Source organism: Oreochromis aureus, linkage group 8, assembly GCF_013358895.1.
Source record: "Oreochromis aureus strain Israel breed Guangdong linkage group 8, ZZ_aureus, whole genome shotgun sequence".
NCBI lineage: Eukaryota > Metazoa > Chordata > Actinopteri > Cichliformes > Cichlidae > Oreochromis > Oreochromis aureus.
This window is the reverse complement of record NC_052949.1, coordinates 4,927,319-4,945,327: the sequence shown is the minus strand read 5'-3', so window position 1 is coordinate 4,945,327 and position 18,009 is coordinate 4,927,319. Positions and strand designations below refer to the sequence as shown.

Below are 18,009 nucleotides of genomic sequence, written 5' to 3'. Positions count from 1 at the left end.
AACTTGAAAATAGAGTTAAAAGTGCAAAACTTACACCTTTGGGCTGGCTGTGGCTCAGGACGTAGAGCAGGTCATCCGATGGTTCGATCCCTGGTATCCAAGTATCTTGGACAAGAGACTGAAGCTGAAATTTCTGTTTGATCAGAGAATAATTGTGTGTGGAAGTTAGATTGAAAGGACTTGGATGTAGAAAAAAGGTCTCGTATGGTTATAAGTAATTCAATTCAATTCAATTTTATTTATATAGCGCCAAATCACATTGGCGCTATATATAAGTAGGTGAATGAGGCGTGCTGCGGTCCTTTTCCTATTCCTTCACGTTTTTGAATGTTGTCCAGTGGATTGGAGTCTCTGGACCAATTCTGGCCCCTGGGCCTTATGTTTGACACCTCTTTCCCACAGCAACATTAATTTTCATAACTATTTTCACGAACCTGTTACCAAGCCTTTCTCCAGCTTCACACAGCGTCGTCAAGCATCAAAGACATGAAGTTACACAATGACCCGGTGTGCAGCCCATTGTTCAGCAAACGTGGCTACATGCACGCACTGCAACTCTGTCTCTCATTCCCATTTCAATCGAGCCTTCGAAAAATCAAGTTACGATCTGGATTATGTCCTTTCGCACCGCTGTGAATGTTGGATTGGCGTATACGGGGTTTCTGCTGCGTTGCGGTTGCGGAGCCTCTGATGATCATCGCTCCTGCAGACTCGCAGCTCTTTGTAGAGCTTCCAAGCACATTTCCTTTTGATGTTCTGTTTGTTTTGTCTGGAAATTGTCTCGCTGTGGTATTGTGATCATAAAAACAACATTTTGGCTGCGTGTTGTGGGTCTGTGTTTCTGCCCTCGGTACACTCGAGCGTGGTGTAATGTAAGGGCGTGCTCTCACGATAAAGCGCCCGTTCATTTTTCAGAAAAAAATCTTTGGCTCACCTTTTCTTCTGATTCATAGAAGATGGTTTCATTGCAGACAAGAGCTGCAACACATGCACCAACATGCAGATTTTTACAGCTGATGCTCAGGACATACACGCATACATTAGGCTCACAGCACGAGCTTGTGTATTTCTTGGTGCTTCAAGTTCTGACCTGCACAAAATCTGCTGTTAAACCTGTGCTGATTTGGTTTTGCCAGGAATGCAGCACCAGTGCAGCGTCTGAATGTAGCCGCGATAATAATGAATGTTTTTAGTTTGCAGATCAGAGGAAAGAAACGTATAAGAGGCAAAAGAAAAATATATACAGTCAACTGTGTCACTTGATTTCCAGCTACATGGACTTAACGTTTGCGATGTACTGCAGAACATGTCACTGAGACATGTTGGACTTTTTAATCCAATACATTTATTTTACAGCTCTACATGTATCCTATACACTCAATTTTATATGCACTATAGGTGAGGTGTGTATGGTATATTAAAGATTGTTTAATATTACTTCACAGCACTTCAAAGACACAAATTCCATGAATGATTTTTTTTTATAATTTCTGCATTCTTTGCCTTTCCTAATCTTCATACCACATTTTATGATTGTCCTTGCAGACAAACACAGGTGCATTACATTAACTTTAATTTAAACCTGTAATCGCTGATTCAGATACTTTAGGAGAGAAAACCTAAGTCATGTTTGCAAATTTTAAGGCTCTAATGTGATCAGTGTGCTCTGGTCCATTTTGTACAAGAACCAGCTGATTCTTGCTGTGTTGCTGATTGCTGATTTAAATATATATATATATATATATATATATATATATATATATATATATATATATATATATATATATATATATATATATATATATATATATATATATATATATATATATATATATATATATATATATATATCAGGCCCATTAGCTGCTAAATGCTCCACTACACTACATGTAAACTGCACTGATGTAGCCTGATTTTAACCTCATATTCATCCCTTTGTTTTTTAAATATTTTCCCAGCCAAACAACTGGATGAAAAGTAACAAACGGGGATTGAACTGACGGTTTTTACAACCACCATATAACAGTTTTACATATTTAAGTGGCCACTTTGCAGCAGAAACAAAACTACATCATCTTTGTTGAAACGCGCTAACACGATGCACAAAATTGAGCATATCGTTAGTTCAGGTAGGACGTGAAGCAGTCGGACACATCATGAACGGATCAGGTGGAGGAGGGTTGCAAAGTGGCTTGCAGAGACACCAGCTGTGGGCAGGCTAATGTAGCAGGCCAAAGATTCACCAGTTGGATGAGCTGTGGTTTGATGATCAGCTGATCTGGGACTATAGCTGCACAACTAGTGCTAGCATAATGAACTCACAGGGCAATGTGAGTGTGTGTCATCTTGTACTGGTTGTAAGTAAACACAATGTCTGCACTGATCTCGAGACTAAATTAAAGTAAAGATCCAGCAACATTTGTACAAATAAAGTCCCGAAAGAATAAAGTAGACAAACTGTGGGCTGATTAAAAGATCAGAGTACTTCAGCTTTTACTGTGCATGTGGCGGCCGTCTGAGCTGTTTTGACATAGAAGTGATAATATTCAGGCACGTGTGCACGCTGCCAGAGGTCACAGTAATGCAGGGAGGCTGGGGTCTCAGGTTACCCCTGCCCTGTCTCTGCACATGTGGGCCCCCTCAAATACATCTCAGAGTCACTGCACAGTGCAGCCTCAGTTCTTTTCATCCATTCGCCCACCATCGATTAAGGGCGACCCTCCCCTGCTCACCGATTGGCCGCGGCGCCCTCCTCCCTCTCCGTCTATGCTCGGTCTTATATAATGAACCCCAGTGTTTCCCACAGTGTAAACATGGCAGACGTCTTGAGTGATATGGGCTGATATACTGTAGAAGCACGCATGGCTCTGACACAATGATAAACAGCTTCATCCAGTCTGTTTATGTCTCAGAGAAAGAAGGGTGAATGCTGAACTGGAGTTTCAGGAAATCACGAATGATGCGGCCAAGAGTCTGCGTGGAAAAGGAAAAGTTCTGCAGCATTGTTCTGCATCTTGCATCTTTCCACAAAGAGCTTATTGTGGTCTCATTCATCGGTGGTATGTCTGCATTTTTAAACCTTTATCATCCCATGTCCCAGGTCTTATTCCACAGTGCCTGACACAGTAATTCATATATACATTTTCAAGATCATTTCAAGACCTCCAGGGAGTTATTTTGGCTTTGAAGCCTGTTTTATTATTAATCAGGAGGGATACATGACCTTAATTCCGGTGGTCACAATCACCAGAAAAAACCCCCAATAAGTTTGCTCCAACAATAAGGTTTAAATGGCTCTTTTTTTTTTTTCTTCTAATTACAGCCGGTTGTTTTTATTTACATGCAAAACACACATAGACACTGAACAAAGATGGACGTAGGAAACACCATTGTAATGTTTGCAGAGACTTGAGCAAAGTGTGGATGTGACTGAGAAACTCGAGGACCCTGCAGGCCGATACAGTAGTGCAAAAAACCGTGGCAATAATAACGCACCATAATTCACAAAATAAAGATAAAGCTGTGTTAAACACATTTTGTAGTCCATGTTCTGGGCATTGTAGTTTCTGTGTGGCAGACAATAATCCCTGTGCACAGTGCTCATCATGTCTCCTTCACTCCTTTCCTTCGCCTCGTGATGTTTTCTGTCGAGGTCGAGGAAAAGCGGTTAGGAAAGCAGGTAGGCGGTCCTTTTTTGGACTGTTCTCTTTACGCTGTTGTCAGTTTTACTTCTTGTCTTTCTTCGTGATCCCTGCTTGGTAATTGTCTGTTTCCAACAAGCGTCCTCAGGACATAAACCTCCTGCCTCACAATTCATCGTGTTCTCGGTATTTTTCCTTGTGTTTGTAGTTATTTCCTTCTGTGTGACCTGTTGTCTGGATTGTTTGGCCTCCCTGACTGCCCTTTGGTGTATGAACATGGCTTGTTTTTAGGATTTTGCACAGCCTCAACTGCTAACCTGTCAACTGTCCTGCATTTGACTCCTCTTCCTCCTTTCGCACGTGAAGATTCATCTATCTTCCTGCTCGCCCTTCTCTTTGAATCAGTTTTATAATTAATGCTGAGGTTAATATGAGAGGATACGACCCACATAAAAGCAGCTCATGAACAAAGACCTTTCAGATGCTTGGTGTAAGCACAGTTATCACTCAAGCTGAATGAGTATTTGCTTGTTCTCTGGGTCTCTTCCCTGTGGTCAGACGGCTTAAACAGCTGCTTTTTCTCCATAATAAACCACAAGTCCAGGCTCAGGAGATGTGTTGTCATAAAATCAGCTGCTGTATTTGAAAACGTGCAGGAGAAAATATTAAAAATGAACTTCCTCCGTCTGTGGTGCTGAAAGTAGATGAGCTCATGGCAGTAACGGGTAATCTTCCCGCTCGTTATGTGTCGAGTTCGAGCTGACACCGTCTCGTCTCCTCCACTGCCAGAGACGATAATGATGATGATCCAGCTTCCTTTGTAAATTAGTATCATTACAGCTTCCTGTGACAGATGATTTGGTAACAGTTCTGGGTCACAATGACCTCTGTTTGTATTTCTATCAGCTTTGTTTTGTCCTGATGTCCCCACAAGAAGACCATGAGGTGTAAATGATATTCTGCTGAGAAAAGGACGTATTTAAACTTCCATTTCCAGATTTGTACTAAGGTCTGAAGGCATATTTGAGAGAAATACATCCAGTAATTGATTTATGTTACATTTGTTAATGTAACACAAATTTCCCAGAGTCGTTAAGATATTTTGGTTTACACAGCAAATTTAAACCTCACCCAGCCAACAGGGTGGCAGTGTTCATCCTCCGGTTTACATGATTTTCAGTGCAGAAAATCAAATATAGCCTGCTGCTGAGCTCACATCAGTCAAACAGTGAATGCTATATGATAATGTTGAGCATTACGAAAGGCAGTTGGTAATATAACATGAATTTATTTTGTCCTAAACACAAAAAAGGAGGATTTTAGTTGTGTTTAAAATATTGAAACTTTTGTAAAACTGCTTGTTTAAAAGCATCAGTGCATTTTTGTTGCAGTTGATTAGAGTCTTAATCAGTTTTGTTGATGTTGTCTATACTGTATTTTATCAAACTACACTCAGCACTTTACATAGTCGGTCTTTCTCATCTGTGCCGTTTTTGAGATCTGCTTCCAGATCCTCAGTGTAACAGTTTTTGTTTATCTGCCTGGTTTTTGTTTTGTTTTTTTCAGGTGGATTTTGCTAAAGTCCTTCACTATGTGGGAGCTGGGGTCGCCTTCCCCTCCAGCATGCTGTTTGTGTGCCTTCAGTCGGCTCTGACCTACAGACTGGCCAAGACCCAGGAGGAATACTGGATAGGTCACATACGTGTGGGGATGGCCCTGCTGGCCCTCATCGCCCTGGTGCTCAGTATCCTTGAAGCTTATCTGTGTTTCTTCCAGTACTACAGTACATTTTTAGTGAAACACTTCCCTAACACATACGTTGCTTGCATTTATTTATTTGATTGTTTACAACCACAGTTAGTGGCATAGATGCCCTGCAGGGTTGTGTCAGAGCTGGATGAGAAAGATTTATTTCAAGACATGGCACCCTCTAGTGGCTGTAGGAGGTATGGCAGAGTAAGTTGTAGATTTATGGAGCCACAGAGACAGGAACGAGGAGCTCAGGGTGAATGGATGGGTCAATATAAGATTTAATAACTATAGTTTTTCTTTCTCTTTCATGATGATTAAATGAGCCAAAAAAGGTAATGTATTATTACACATTTTTGTTACGGTTCTTAAAAGTAATGAAAGTGACTTACAGTTACAGTACTGATTACATGACTTTTGCATTAAGAAGAGAATCTTACGTGCTGTTTGCTCATACTGACGTACAAGCTTTAGGCAGTCCTTGCCAAAGTGGGTTAAAACGTCTTGATGCATTCTCAATCATCCAGGAAAGTAAATCTACTTTCCTGGATGATTAAGAATGCATCAAGAGATTAAGAAGAGAACTTAAAACCTTTTTTAACATAAGTAATGACATAATTGTAAGTGTGGTAGCACTTTAGTAGTTACTTTATGATACATTATACTTAACACAGTTTGTTCCCCAAAATTTACTAAAAGGTGCATTTGTAGCTAATCAAACCCTTAAGATGGCATAAATGGGTTGCAGGGATATATTAGAGAGAATAGGGTCATTTTGCTTCACAATAACTGGCTTTGTTTGTGCATAAATCCAGAGAAACTCAGCTTTTTGCAATAAATCAGCACATTAGTATAAAACTAATTTCTTGGTTGTCTGCACACATGACTGTCACTCTTTATAATGTTTAAAATCCAGCATATTTATAGAGTAAAGTATGGTATGTTGGATTGCCTCCTGCTGGACAGTCTTACAAACATGACTGAAACCAAATGCTCACTTGGACTTTTTGGTCATGAAGATTATGTGGCTGATGAGTTTATTCCCTTCAAGTCTGTAAGGGAACATTTAGGGATAAAACATCTGCAATGCACCTTTAAAAGGCGGACCATCATGCTATGGATGGTATCCATTGGAGTCTATGTGAGGCTTGCATTCAGACACAGGAAACCTTTTACTGGCTGTTAATGGTAAAGGTAAACCATCACTTTTTTTAAGGTGGGCCTTTGTGTTAGAGGGTCAGGTTTGACCACAGGTCAATGTGATGGTGACCATCTTAATATTAACAGTACAGGACCGAATTCAAAGTAGCGACCAATGTTCAGTACATCTCAGTACGTGAGCAATAAAGACAATGTCAAACTGAACCACTGTGCAGCCGTTGCTCGCCTTAACCCTCTGATCACCAGGTGGGGTTTTTTTCTGCCAGGAGAGCTTCGCCCTGCAGCACGCCTCTGCCATCTTTGAGTGGATCTACTGCTCGATCATCATGTTCTTCTACGGGACTTTTGCCTTTGAGTTCGGGGGTATGTCGGGGGACACCCTGATGGTGCTCTCCAAAGGCGGGGCGATGCAGAGCTTCTCCACCTCTGAGCACAAGACAGAGGTTGGCGGAGGGACCGGCCACCACCAGCCAGAGGGTTTATCGATCCTGTGACTTAACTACGGTGTGTTTGAGAAAAACTGGAGGTGAAAGAGTAACAGAGTCTAGAGCCTGGACGCTGCACCCTGCATATCACCACACTCACTACTACAAAGTGCCAAAGCTGCTCTCCTCAGCAGTGACCAAAGACTGACAGACTTCTGTCCTGCAAAGCGTTGCACAAAACCAACAATGCCTGTGTGAACACAAACGCCAACAAAGAAACACATGAGCACACCCACAGTCCTTAATGTTTGTTTTAATTGTCTCAGAGTAACAATCGGTCTCTGAAAGTGCCTCAGATGTCGCTCCTCGCTGCGTGCCGTCAGTCCTGGAGCCTTGTATTGTTTCTACTCAGGAAGTTTTGTTACACAATCAGGTTTCTCTCCGTACCTCCGTAGCAAGGTGAGGGTTTCCACAAACATCAGACAGCAGGTGGGGTTCATGTTTGACGACTAACCTCTTCTACCAAAGTTGCTTAAAGATGTAAATGTTATTCCAAGCTGAATTTCAACACTTGGTGCAACTGTTTAAGGCAATATTGCCCATCTGGCTCTCTCATATTTCCCAGATAAGCTCAGTTTTGTTTTGTCTTTTGTTGTTTCTCATTTTAGCTCGTTGCCAAAAAAAATGCTGTATAATTTCTCTTTAATGGGACCAAACTATGAAGGTGAAATGTTTAACATCTTTAATTTCATCCTACGCAGAAATACTTTGATAAAATTGTATTTCTTAGAATGTACAGTGAAAGTAAAACAATAAAACAGTTAATATGAAATGATGCAGCGTGTGCACACATAACGGGTTGTGGATAGCTTTATACACAGAAATCCCCTGATTCATTCTTATTGAGCTTTAAACTGTAAAGATCCTCGAGATCTCTGCTCCGGGTCTGTTTGTCCCTTTAGAGGAAAGCTTCACTGCAAATCAGTACAAAGTTGTTCTGATTGAATAAACATTTCCATCCTGATGAAACTGAAAAGGCTCCCATGCAGAAGACATAATGGTTTGATGAGATGAATACCAGAAATTGTGAAATTTTGTATCAACGCATATTAAAAGACCAAAATGATGACTGGCATTTAGAAGAACTGTTCCATCCCTCCTGCTGAGTTCTGAAGCAAAACCAACATGCATCGGAGCTCTTTTGGCGCCACACAGTGGCCAAAGTAACTTAGTGTTTTGGGTTTTTTTTCTAATTTGTACCCATCTGTATCTAACAGAAAAACAAACGAACAAAAAAATACTAAACTGATAGTAAAAAATATATATTCTGTTAAGCATGCAGGAAGGAAAAGCTTAATTTTACACTTTAATAAATGGTAACATATGAAGCCTCTGTGGGACATTTGGTTTTCATCTTTGGTCGTCTGCGTCTCATTAAAAACCTCACATTATTGTACTGAACTGCATTAAGGCTGAGGAAAAGTTTATACACCTGCAGAAAACCTCAAAGTTTTAAGATTACCCAGCTTCTGTTCTTTTAACTGCAAACTCTCATCAAAATAATTTTTGTGCTTTCCATGCAATGTAACAGGAGCAGGATGCCACATCCAAGCCATGTAGCGGAAAGTTGGCTAAACAGTGAGACGTGCCAAGAGGTGCGGCTACTAGTACACCCCCACACCCCTGATAGCAAGTTGATTAAAATAATGTATTTTTATGTATAGTATAAAGACGCTTCTGAGTCATTTTGACTTCTAAAGTCAACTTTTAAAAACAACAATCAGCTGATGTGAGGGTGTCATCAGTCCAAAGACATACAGGTAGTAGAGTTGGGTTAAGTGGCGACTCTAAATTTTCTATAGATGTGAATTTTATCAGTTGAGTGCGATGTGTTGTATGTGCCTCTCGCCCTATGGTAGCTGGGAAAGGCTCCACCCCCCCAGTGACCCTTAATTGGATGGATGGAAGTTCATTTTTATCCAGGCAAAACTGAGACACTTGTGATAAAGATTATTCAAAGAGGTTTAGCTGACTGTCGGAGTTTGCCACTGAAATAATCATAAAAGAGCGCATGTATAAATTTCTGAAGGATTTTCCTAGAACATTGTCATTTGAGATCAGAGCCAACGCGACCGAGAAAACCTCAAACACGTGCAGAATCCCCACTGGCTCTTTAAAAACTCACTGAAACTCTTAAGACATGACCCATTCACGGTTTTTCTCCTTTAAAATTTGGTCATCCACTCAGTTTATTGTTTTTTTTTCTTTAGCAGTTTAGATTTAAAGTGTAAATATCTCTCATGCTTCAGAGTTGTCATTTAGGGACTTTGTCACCAACAGCTGGAACACCTCTGACCCACCCACACCTCTGACTCAGACCAATGAAAAAAGGCCATATGGACCCCACCACACACACACACACACATACACACACACACTAGAAGTTGAGGTTCTTCGGGACCTCCCAGGGGAACTCCTTCCTGCCAAAGTGTCCGTAGCATGCCGTCTTCTGGTAGATTGGTCTCTTTAGGTCCAGGTCTCTGCAGCATCAAGCAGTTGAGATAGATTCAGTACAGTCTAACAGATTTGCACAGTACATTATGCAGAGATAATCAAACACAGAGGCGGTGGTGCGGGTGTAATCCCGACCTGACTATGACTCCAGGTCTGAGGTCAAAGTTTTTATTGACGATCTGCAGAAGCTCCTTCTCGCTCTTTGGAGAGGAGCCGTAGGTGAAGAGGGAGATGGAGAGCGGGTGGGCCACTCCAATCGCATACGCCACCTGGAAAAACACAGCATGTGATTAATGAACATGTTGTTTCAGCACCACCATGATGATGGTGATACCACTGGTGATAGTGCCACGTACTGCTGGGTTTACCACAATTATTTTATTATTATTTATTTATAAAGTCCAAAAAAAAGGAGAAACTAACTCCTTGATTCACAGTTTTAAACCATTCTAATTTACTTTTAATTGGACCTTGGTGTACCACCATCCCTCTCTATTTAAGCCTTTTGATTGTTTCCCCTCACAAACAAAAGGTTTGAACCACAAAGTAGGGAACAGCGTAACAACTTCCACCTTAAATATGTAGAAAAATGAGTCCCACAAAAATCCAAAAGAATGATTTACATAAAATGACTCAGAAAACTTCTGAGCCTTTTCATCCTACACACATCTCAGAAACCTTTTGGAGAAGATTAAACTGGAACGAGGTCTCACCTGCACCAGTACCCGCCTGCACAGCTGGGCCTTCACTAGAGATTTTGCCACCCAGCGTGCAGCGTAGGCGGCCGAGCGGTCCACCTTGGTGTAGTCCTTTCCGGAGAAAGCTCCGCCCCCGTGGGCCCCCCAACCACCGTATGTGTCCACGATGACTTTCCTGCCCGTCACTCCTGCATCACCCTGAGAGAAATCACAAAGATTTATAGCCACACAGCATACGAGCATGCAAGATCTTCACTATATTATTTGTTTTTACACTTTGAAACTATGAAATTAGATTTGAAGCCATCATACTTGATCTGTGCACTAAAAGCCACTGCCAGCATCCTCATGCAGCGTGACAACAACGTAAACAGTATTCAGGGACTTCGAATGTTCTCGGCTCTTTACCTGCGGCCCTCCGATCACAAAGCGTCCGCTGGGCTGCAGGTGATAGATGGTGTCCTCATCCAGGTAGTGTGAAGGCACCACGGCTTTGATGACCTTCTCCTTCAGCACCTTCTTCTGCTCCTCCACACACACGTTATCATTGTGCTGCACAGAGATCACCACAGTGTGCACTCTCTTGGGGATCACAGCGCCATTTTCCTGGGTGTAATGAACTGTTACCTGGGGAAAGGTGAACATTATGTTAATGTAGCAAAACAATATGCATTTCCACTTTTAGTCCTTTTACTTTGATTGAATGAGACTCGAGTGTGTCACATGTGCAGGGAGCTCAAAGCGTCTTTCAGCTCAGATGTTGCATACCAGCATGCTCTGCCTGCACAGTCTGGAGGTCACCCACACGTGAGAGGGAGCAAAATATTGGGCACCCTGATGAAAGCCTTAAAGCATTTAATTTTGACAGTTCTTAGTTAATTTTACATTAATCTACTTCACATATAACCCTGTTAAAGCAGAGCTCAACAAACCTGACATGAAGAGCTGAATGAAGGTTCTGGACCTCATTCATGGGGATTCATGGAAGCATGTTCAGCTTTCTTCTCCACAACAAACATCCCCATTAAGGATGCCACCCTCGCTGCCTCACACTGCAGGTTCAGTCATCTCAACACTGTCTTCTACTCTGACCTCACCTGTGTCTTTGAGTCTGGGCGGAGCCAGGGGACCGTCCCATTTCGCCTCAGCTCGGCCATCTTAGCGTTGAGTTTGTGGGCGAGGACTATGGTGAGGGGCATGCACTCGTCTGTCTCATCTGTGGCGTATCCAAACATCAGACCCTGTCCACGCAGCACGAGTACAATCAAAGAGCAGCACTTTATATTCTGAAGAAGAAAAGACTGCAGTGATTGGTGTTTCAGTCCAGAATTTAAATGTAAGCGCTCAGATGACCTGGTCTCCAGCTCCGATTTCGCTCTCCATGCGATCGATATGAACTCCCTGAGCGATGTCAGGTGACTGCTGCTCCAGGGCTACCAGCACGTTACAGGTCTTATAGTCGAATCCTTGGAAAAACAGAGGAAGAAGAAGAAAAGGGATGCTTTTGTTTGAAAGCATTTGGAATCCCAGTGTAGATGAAGTTACAGCCAAAACGTTAAAAACTTCACTCACCTTTCTGCGAGTCATCGTAACCAATATGCTGGATGACTTCTCTCACCACCCTCTGGTAGTCCACGTTGGCTCGAGACGTGATCTCCCCACAGAGCAGCACCATGCCCGTCTTACATACCGTCTCTGTTTCATCCACAAACAGGACATTACACTGCATATGTGTATTCATGCCATTGGATGTGAATGTTTTTCTATTTGGATTATTGTCCTTCCTGACTATTGACGTAATACAGCTAGTGTCCTGGATTAAAGTGAATTTAATTACTTGGGAAGTGATGTTCTTATGTCAGGATCACTGCTGTTAATGAATATTTCACTGAGTTTCCTGCAGCAGAGATGTCATCTTTTTTATTCCATACACTAAAAATAGACATTGAATTAAAAGAAATACAAACAAAAGATGCTGAGGCGTTTGAAGCTTTATCTTATCACACCTGCATTTATTACATGACATATTCTGATGGGCGATTTTTTTTTTACAGTCAAAAGAAAATGCAAGCCCGTTTGCAACCCACCATCCTTTTTTAATGTCTCACTAAACCAATGGCATGGACACTATTACCATTTGCATCCATCTTAAATGTCCGTCTTCCTTGTGTGTTGCCTCCCTCTGCTGGACAAAAACTCAAACTCACCACAAGCCACCTTAGCATCAGGGTCTTGCCTCAGGTGAGCGTCCAGCACAGCATCACTGATCTGGTCACATATCTTATCTGGAAAAAATAGAATAAGGAGAAGTCTAAAAGGCATAAATATCTGCACGTGTGCTGGTTCGGTCCCTCGTGTGATCGTTTTACTGCACATGTCAGATTCCTGATCTGGGCAGAGCCTGAAAATATCACCTCGTTCCCTCTGGCTGTTACAGGACTATGAATAGCCTCGATTTGGTGAATGCACGCCAGCGTGACACGGTACACTCTAACTCCATCACATCATCAAAAGCACTCCCAAACTGTACTACACTACAGCACTGAAGCTTCTATAACTTCAATTTACTCTCCTGCTTTATGATGAACATTTTTACATTACCCTTAAAAATGTAGAAATATTATATTATTGGCTTATTATTGGTGAAACTTTCATGGTTTTGTTTTAAATTAAAAACATGGATTTTCCCCATCTGTAAAGTTTGGCTTGCTGCTATTTTAACTACATGTTTACATTTAAAGTACATTTTTATGGGTAAAATTAAATGAATTATTTTTGCTGACACTTTCACTGCACACGTCTTCAAAACTCACCTGATATAAGGGATTACCTGTGAACCAGCACCATTTTTACACATCAGCAAAAATGTAAAAAATCAAGCTGTTATCCTGATTATTTTACATGATGCACACATGATGTGTTCTGCAGAATTATAACAATGCAATCTGTGATGAGGTTAAATCTGTTCTTCAGCCACTTCCTGGTGGGATTAAGCTAAACATCTGCAGTGCATTAAACATGCACTTGTTAGAAAATTAAAGAAAAAATGCAAAGCTGCACTATTTACTTTATAAATGACATAATTTATATTATGCTGAAGACACATTTTTCCTAACAGAACATACGTCACACGTCTGCACCACAAAAATGGCTCCAGCAGCAGCTGCAGTGAAAAATTATTCATGACAAAAAAGTGACTCATCAGATGTTCGTTCAGCTTAAAACACAAGTTTTGCTTATATTGCAACTAAAGTGGAAGTTTTCTCAGTCCAGGATTCATCCTGTGCAAATCAGCGCCGTGTTGCTCCACGAAAGTAGGCTTTATGCAGCACCGATCAGGCTTCTGCACATTCCTCAAAACCATCAATGATCACTGAAGCGCTCAAAGCAGTTTCTCACATGATGAGCAGCACTCCTCTACTCACCAGGATGTCCCTCTCCCACAGACTCGGACGTAAACATGAAGTCATGAGGAGTAAGCTCATCGCTCACATTCACTGTGCCATTCATTCTGAATGCTGTGCAGACTGAAGGAGTGTGAAGTCTTTCTGATGAAAGCTGTTCCAGAGACACGCACAGGCTGGGTGCCATCCAACACCAGAGTCCTACGGCCGTGCAGCCGGATAACTCTGCGCTATATTAGGAAAAGACAACATACACATGGGGGGAGGGCATTCTGTGAACCATGTGGGTTAGGCCATTCAGACAGGAAGACGGGGAGGGTGGGAATGCTTTTTTCCAACTTGGAGACTTTTTTAAACCCTCCCTGTGCTGAATGGTCCCACTTTATCACACTCATCAATCTCAGGCTCAGAGAGCAGAGGAGGAATTCATTTCATCAAAGGGTTACTGTGTGGCTCCTCCACCTATTCATTCATGCCTGCCCTTTGTTTCTTTGTACCTGGGGGCCCCTGAGGTCTCTGATGGGGTGTCTTTGCCTGTGTACACATGAAGCTGCTGCTAATGAGACTTTTTCACTTCACCGAGTTTGAGATCAGACAAACAGAGATGATGAAAAGAATGAAAATATGAATGAACTAGACTGCTGCCCCCCCCAAGAATAAAAATACACAAAGTCACTTTAAAAAACACACACGATACTCATTTGTCTTTATGCAATCTAATAGTAATATTTTAAAAAGTGCATAATTATCTTAGAACAGGTTTATAAAATGCTGTTTTTTTATTGCTGATCGTTTGACAAATCTTGATGTTGTGAAGATGCATTTTTGCAAAACACAAAGCTACCTTACCTTTCAGTTTAGAAATCAGTACAACATGGCAACAACAAAACCCTGAGACAACATGAAAAATACAAACAACTAACTACATATTTTAGGATCGTTATCTGGAAGGAGCCTAAAACTACAGGACCCACGATGACATGCTGAACACAACATAGTGAAGCCAAACAGAGGGATAGGGAGGAGAGCGGACGAGTCTCCTACAGAGGGCAGCAGATCAGCAGGAGAGGGAACACTGACGGGGGAGGAGGGGGCTACAAAACAGATGTTAAGATAATCAATAAACACATGTAACATCTACACACGTCTCACTTTGGTTTGCGTGGGTGGGTGTTCATCTTCTGAAAACTGATCCTGCTGATGTTCAGGGAGATCACAAAGTTTATCTGTGGACCATAAAACAAAAGAAAGATTGTTGAACACTCCTGATTTTGGTCACGAGATTCAGGAACTTCATTTCAAGCTTTAACATAATCAGCACTTTAATGCTGACCATAGTATTAATATTACTTGTGGTTGTTTACTCTAACCTTGTGTCTGACAAAGAAATTATTTAAAGTGACCAAAACCAGTGTTTGGATCACTTCTACTCTCTACTCTAGTAGAAGAGTTGCCCACCCTTCATCATCAGGCTGTGTTTTTAGCAGTGACCAGATCACAACAGTCAGTAAAGCACAACCTAGAAAACCAGAGTCTCAATGAGACGAGAAGAATTAAGACCATTAAAACCAGATACACTGGAACACGCAGAGCACCCCAGCCAACGATGGTGTAGATCCACAGCAGCTTCATGGTTTCAGTGAAGGTGAAGAGCAGCACAGTGTGCAGATACAGGCCCTTCATCAGCAACCAGGAAAGGTTAGACAAAACAAAGACGTGAAGCAGGTCACTGCTGCTTTGCACTGCAGCTGAAACACTTGGGAGACAGTGTAACCCAGGATGTTTTTTATAGAGTTATAAAGTTATTGTTTTGAGAAGAGGACCGCTATAAGGACACATTTTGAGCATGCTCACTGTTTTTGTTCATAATGAACAGGATGTGGGTTCATCTCATTAAAGGTCAGCCTTTAATGAGACGGTTTCTGGTGTCAAAACCAACCTGAAACAGTAGAAAACCAGAACAGCAGTGAGGAGAGCATTAAGAGACGCTCCATACCCAACACTCCACATCAACCTCAGAGTATCAAAGTAGTTTTTCTGGAGCAAGGCATGAAAGATTTATCACACGCAGGCACAAAGCAGTAAATCTGCTTCTCCCTGCTGGCTAAATATATTTAAATTAGTGCAAACCCTTTGATGGAACTGAGCCGCTACAGTAAACCTGCATGCAGCCATACCTCTTTCCCCACATCTTCATCCTGCTTCATCAAAACAGGTTTTCTAATATTGCAGGCTTGGTTTGCTCAGCCTCAGACTGTAGATCTACCAGTGAGGAAAGCTATGGAAAAAATGTTTGTTAAACACTTTATATGAAGCTTAAAGTTTTTAAACTGCAGCTCTGCAGATGAATCCAGAGCAACACAGATTTTTCTTTCTTTTATTCTCTTCATGAAACTATATATTTTAAGCTGCATCATTCAGTATATAATCTGGCATAACTACCACTTGACTTTTGGCCTGAGATATGTGAAATATCAGAATTCACACTAAAAACTGAAGAACTGTTTTTTACACAACATTTTTAGTGTCTACAGTATGATAATAATGGTAGAGGTGAAGTGAGATGGTCTTTTTTTATCTTATCTCAACATCCTCCTCTGTCACACTAACCCACTGTATGTCCTCCTTCACTACATCCATGTTCCTCCTCTGAAGTCTCTCTCGTTTCCTCCTGCCTGGCAGCCTCATGTGTCCTTGACCCAACACAGCTGATTCAAATGGCTAAATGACCCCGTCATTGTGGGGGTGTCCAAAATTCATGGGCTGCATCCTCCTGAGGCCGCATTTGTAGGCCGATTATGTCACAGCGACGCGACGAAGGCTGTCCAAATTCGTAGACTCCTCCGAATGCAGCCGACAAATGCGTCCTCCTTTTCCCCGAACTTGAAGGATGGGTCGGGTGTGTCCTTCGTGGCCCACCATATCCCAGAATTCATAGCGCGGCCCAGACAATTCCAGTTTGCAACAATGGCAGTCGCTACTAAGTTTTTAATATTACTCTTATTACTCTTTCTGGGTCATAAAATAAACTTTTAACATATTTTCAGGCGAGAATGTGGGTGTGTAAACTTCAAATATCTGCTCGGTTTATCAAGATATCACATATTTGCAAAAGTGCTCTGACGTTTTCGGAGACGTCTGTTACCCACCAGCTCAATAGCTAGCCGGGAGCTCGAGGGTCACTAGAGCCGGCAAGAACGGCACAACTCCCAGCGGATCATTTTCAGATCACCGCGGACTTTCGCTACTCAGGTTAAACGTGATATATAAGTCACTTAAATAACCTAAAAATGTTATTGTTTGGCTTTTTTTGTGTGTTTTATTTGTTCGTGAGTAAATCGGTTTGGCTGAGATTAAAATTATTAGATTAGATTAGATAAAATAAAACTTTATTAATCCCCCAGGTGGTTTTCACACAGCTGAATAAACGTCAAACAGAAAACTGATTAAACAGAAGTGTGAGATGGTCGAGAATTTACTCCAGCGTCCTGTTATATTTTAGATAGCAAGGAACAGACGGCTGAGTTTATTAAACTCCACCGAGAAAGCGGTGATGAAATCTGAAGGCTAGACTGTCCAATTTCACAGCCGCTTGCTTCTGGTCTACCCGACCTTCTGAGGACCCGGCCCACGTAGACCGCGAAGGGCGGGTCCTCAGGAGGATGCAGCCTATGAATTTGGACACCCCTTATGTCCTGAAGTTCCTCAGAGGCCTGCTAACAAACTAATCATCTGACTCATGTGGGTTGACCCAGGGTGATATCTAAGACCTGCAGGACACTGGCCCTTGAGGCCTGGAGTTGCCCATCCCTGCCTTATTTGCAGGCTTTGGTATTGGCATTCATCAAACCATTGACAGAGCAGAGGCTCCCCTCTTCAAATCTGTCATGACAACGACGAGTCCTGATCTGTAGCATGCTCGACATCCCTACCCCTGACACTCTTGCAGGTGAGGCAGGACTAGTGGCAGCAGAAAGCAGTAGTCCCTCAGCAGTGTTGGGAAGGTTACTTTTAAAATGTATTCCACTACAGAATACTGAATACATGCCCCAAAATGTATTCTGTAACGTATTCCGTTACGTTACTCAATGAGAGTAACGTATTCTGAATACTCTGGAATACTTAATATATTATCATGCTGTTTACAACTACGTGAATGTCCTATTGCTGTGATTTATTACTGTTACTGAAGGTCCGCGGCTCCGAAACGTAGTAAAGGGACCTCTGGCTAATACGTCGGGTTCGTGTAAACTAGCTTTACTTTGTTGTCTGGGTCAACTTTGCTTGCGGGAGACAGAGAGAGGCGTTGAAAGGCTTCTCCAACGGAACTTATTTTTTCCGGAGGAAAACACGAACACAGTGTACAGTTGAGTCTTAATAGCTTACTTACAACTGGGCTCGTCAGGCACTCTTCTTG

The 18,009-nt window shown here is 41.9% G+C and overlaps 2 protein-coding genes across 2 annotated transcripts in view; one reads left to right on the top strand and one right to left on the bottom strand.

Annotated features, from left to right (window-relative positions):
* Nucleotides 1-8,369, top strand: part of LOC116321242 (transmembrane protein 150A-like) — a 27,915-nt gene extending 19,546 nt beyond the window's left edge. The window contains exons 7-8 of the mRNA XM_031741031.2: nt 5,208-5,385; nt 6,798-8,369. Coding sequence (XP_031596891.1) covers nt 5,208-5,385; nt 6,798-7,045 — 426 coding nt within the window. The 3' untranslated portion in view covers nt 7,046-8,369. The remainder of the gene's footprint in view (nt 1-5,207; nt 5,386-6,797) is intronic.
* LOC116321254 (S-adenosylmethionine synthase-like) lies at nt 7,696-18,009 on the bottom strand. The gene is made up of 11 exons (XM_031741051.2): nt 17,983-18,009; nt 14,745-14,818; nt 13,614-13,822; nt 12,396-12,473; nt 11,761-11,883; nt 11,542-11,654; nt 11,286-11,429; nt 10,597-10,815; nt 10,204-10,386; nt 9,626-9,759; nt 7,696-9,516 (listed from the first exon to the last, which is right to left on the bottom strand). The coding sequence occupies exons 2-11, from the start codon at nt 14,768-14,770 to the stop codon at nt 9,414-9,416; spliced, it is 1,332 nt and encodes a 443-aa protein (XP_031596911.2). The 5' UTR covers nt 14,771-14,818; nt 17,983-18,009; the 3' UTR covers nt 7,696-9,413.

Excerpts from the sequence above, each read along its gene's own strand:
- LOC116321254 (XM_031741051.2), bottom strand. The coding sequence starts at position 14,770 with ATGAACACCCACCCACGCAAACCAAA. Across the intron at positions 11,655-11,760 it reads TTACGATGACTCGCAGAAAG|GATTCGACTATAAGACCTGT; the intron begins GTGAGTGAAGTT and ends TGTTTTTCCAAG. Across the intron at positions 10,387-10,596 it reads TTGTGATCGGAGGGCCGCAG|GGTGATGCAGGAGTGACGGG; the intron begins GTAAAGAGCCGA and ends GATTTCTCTCAG.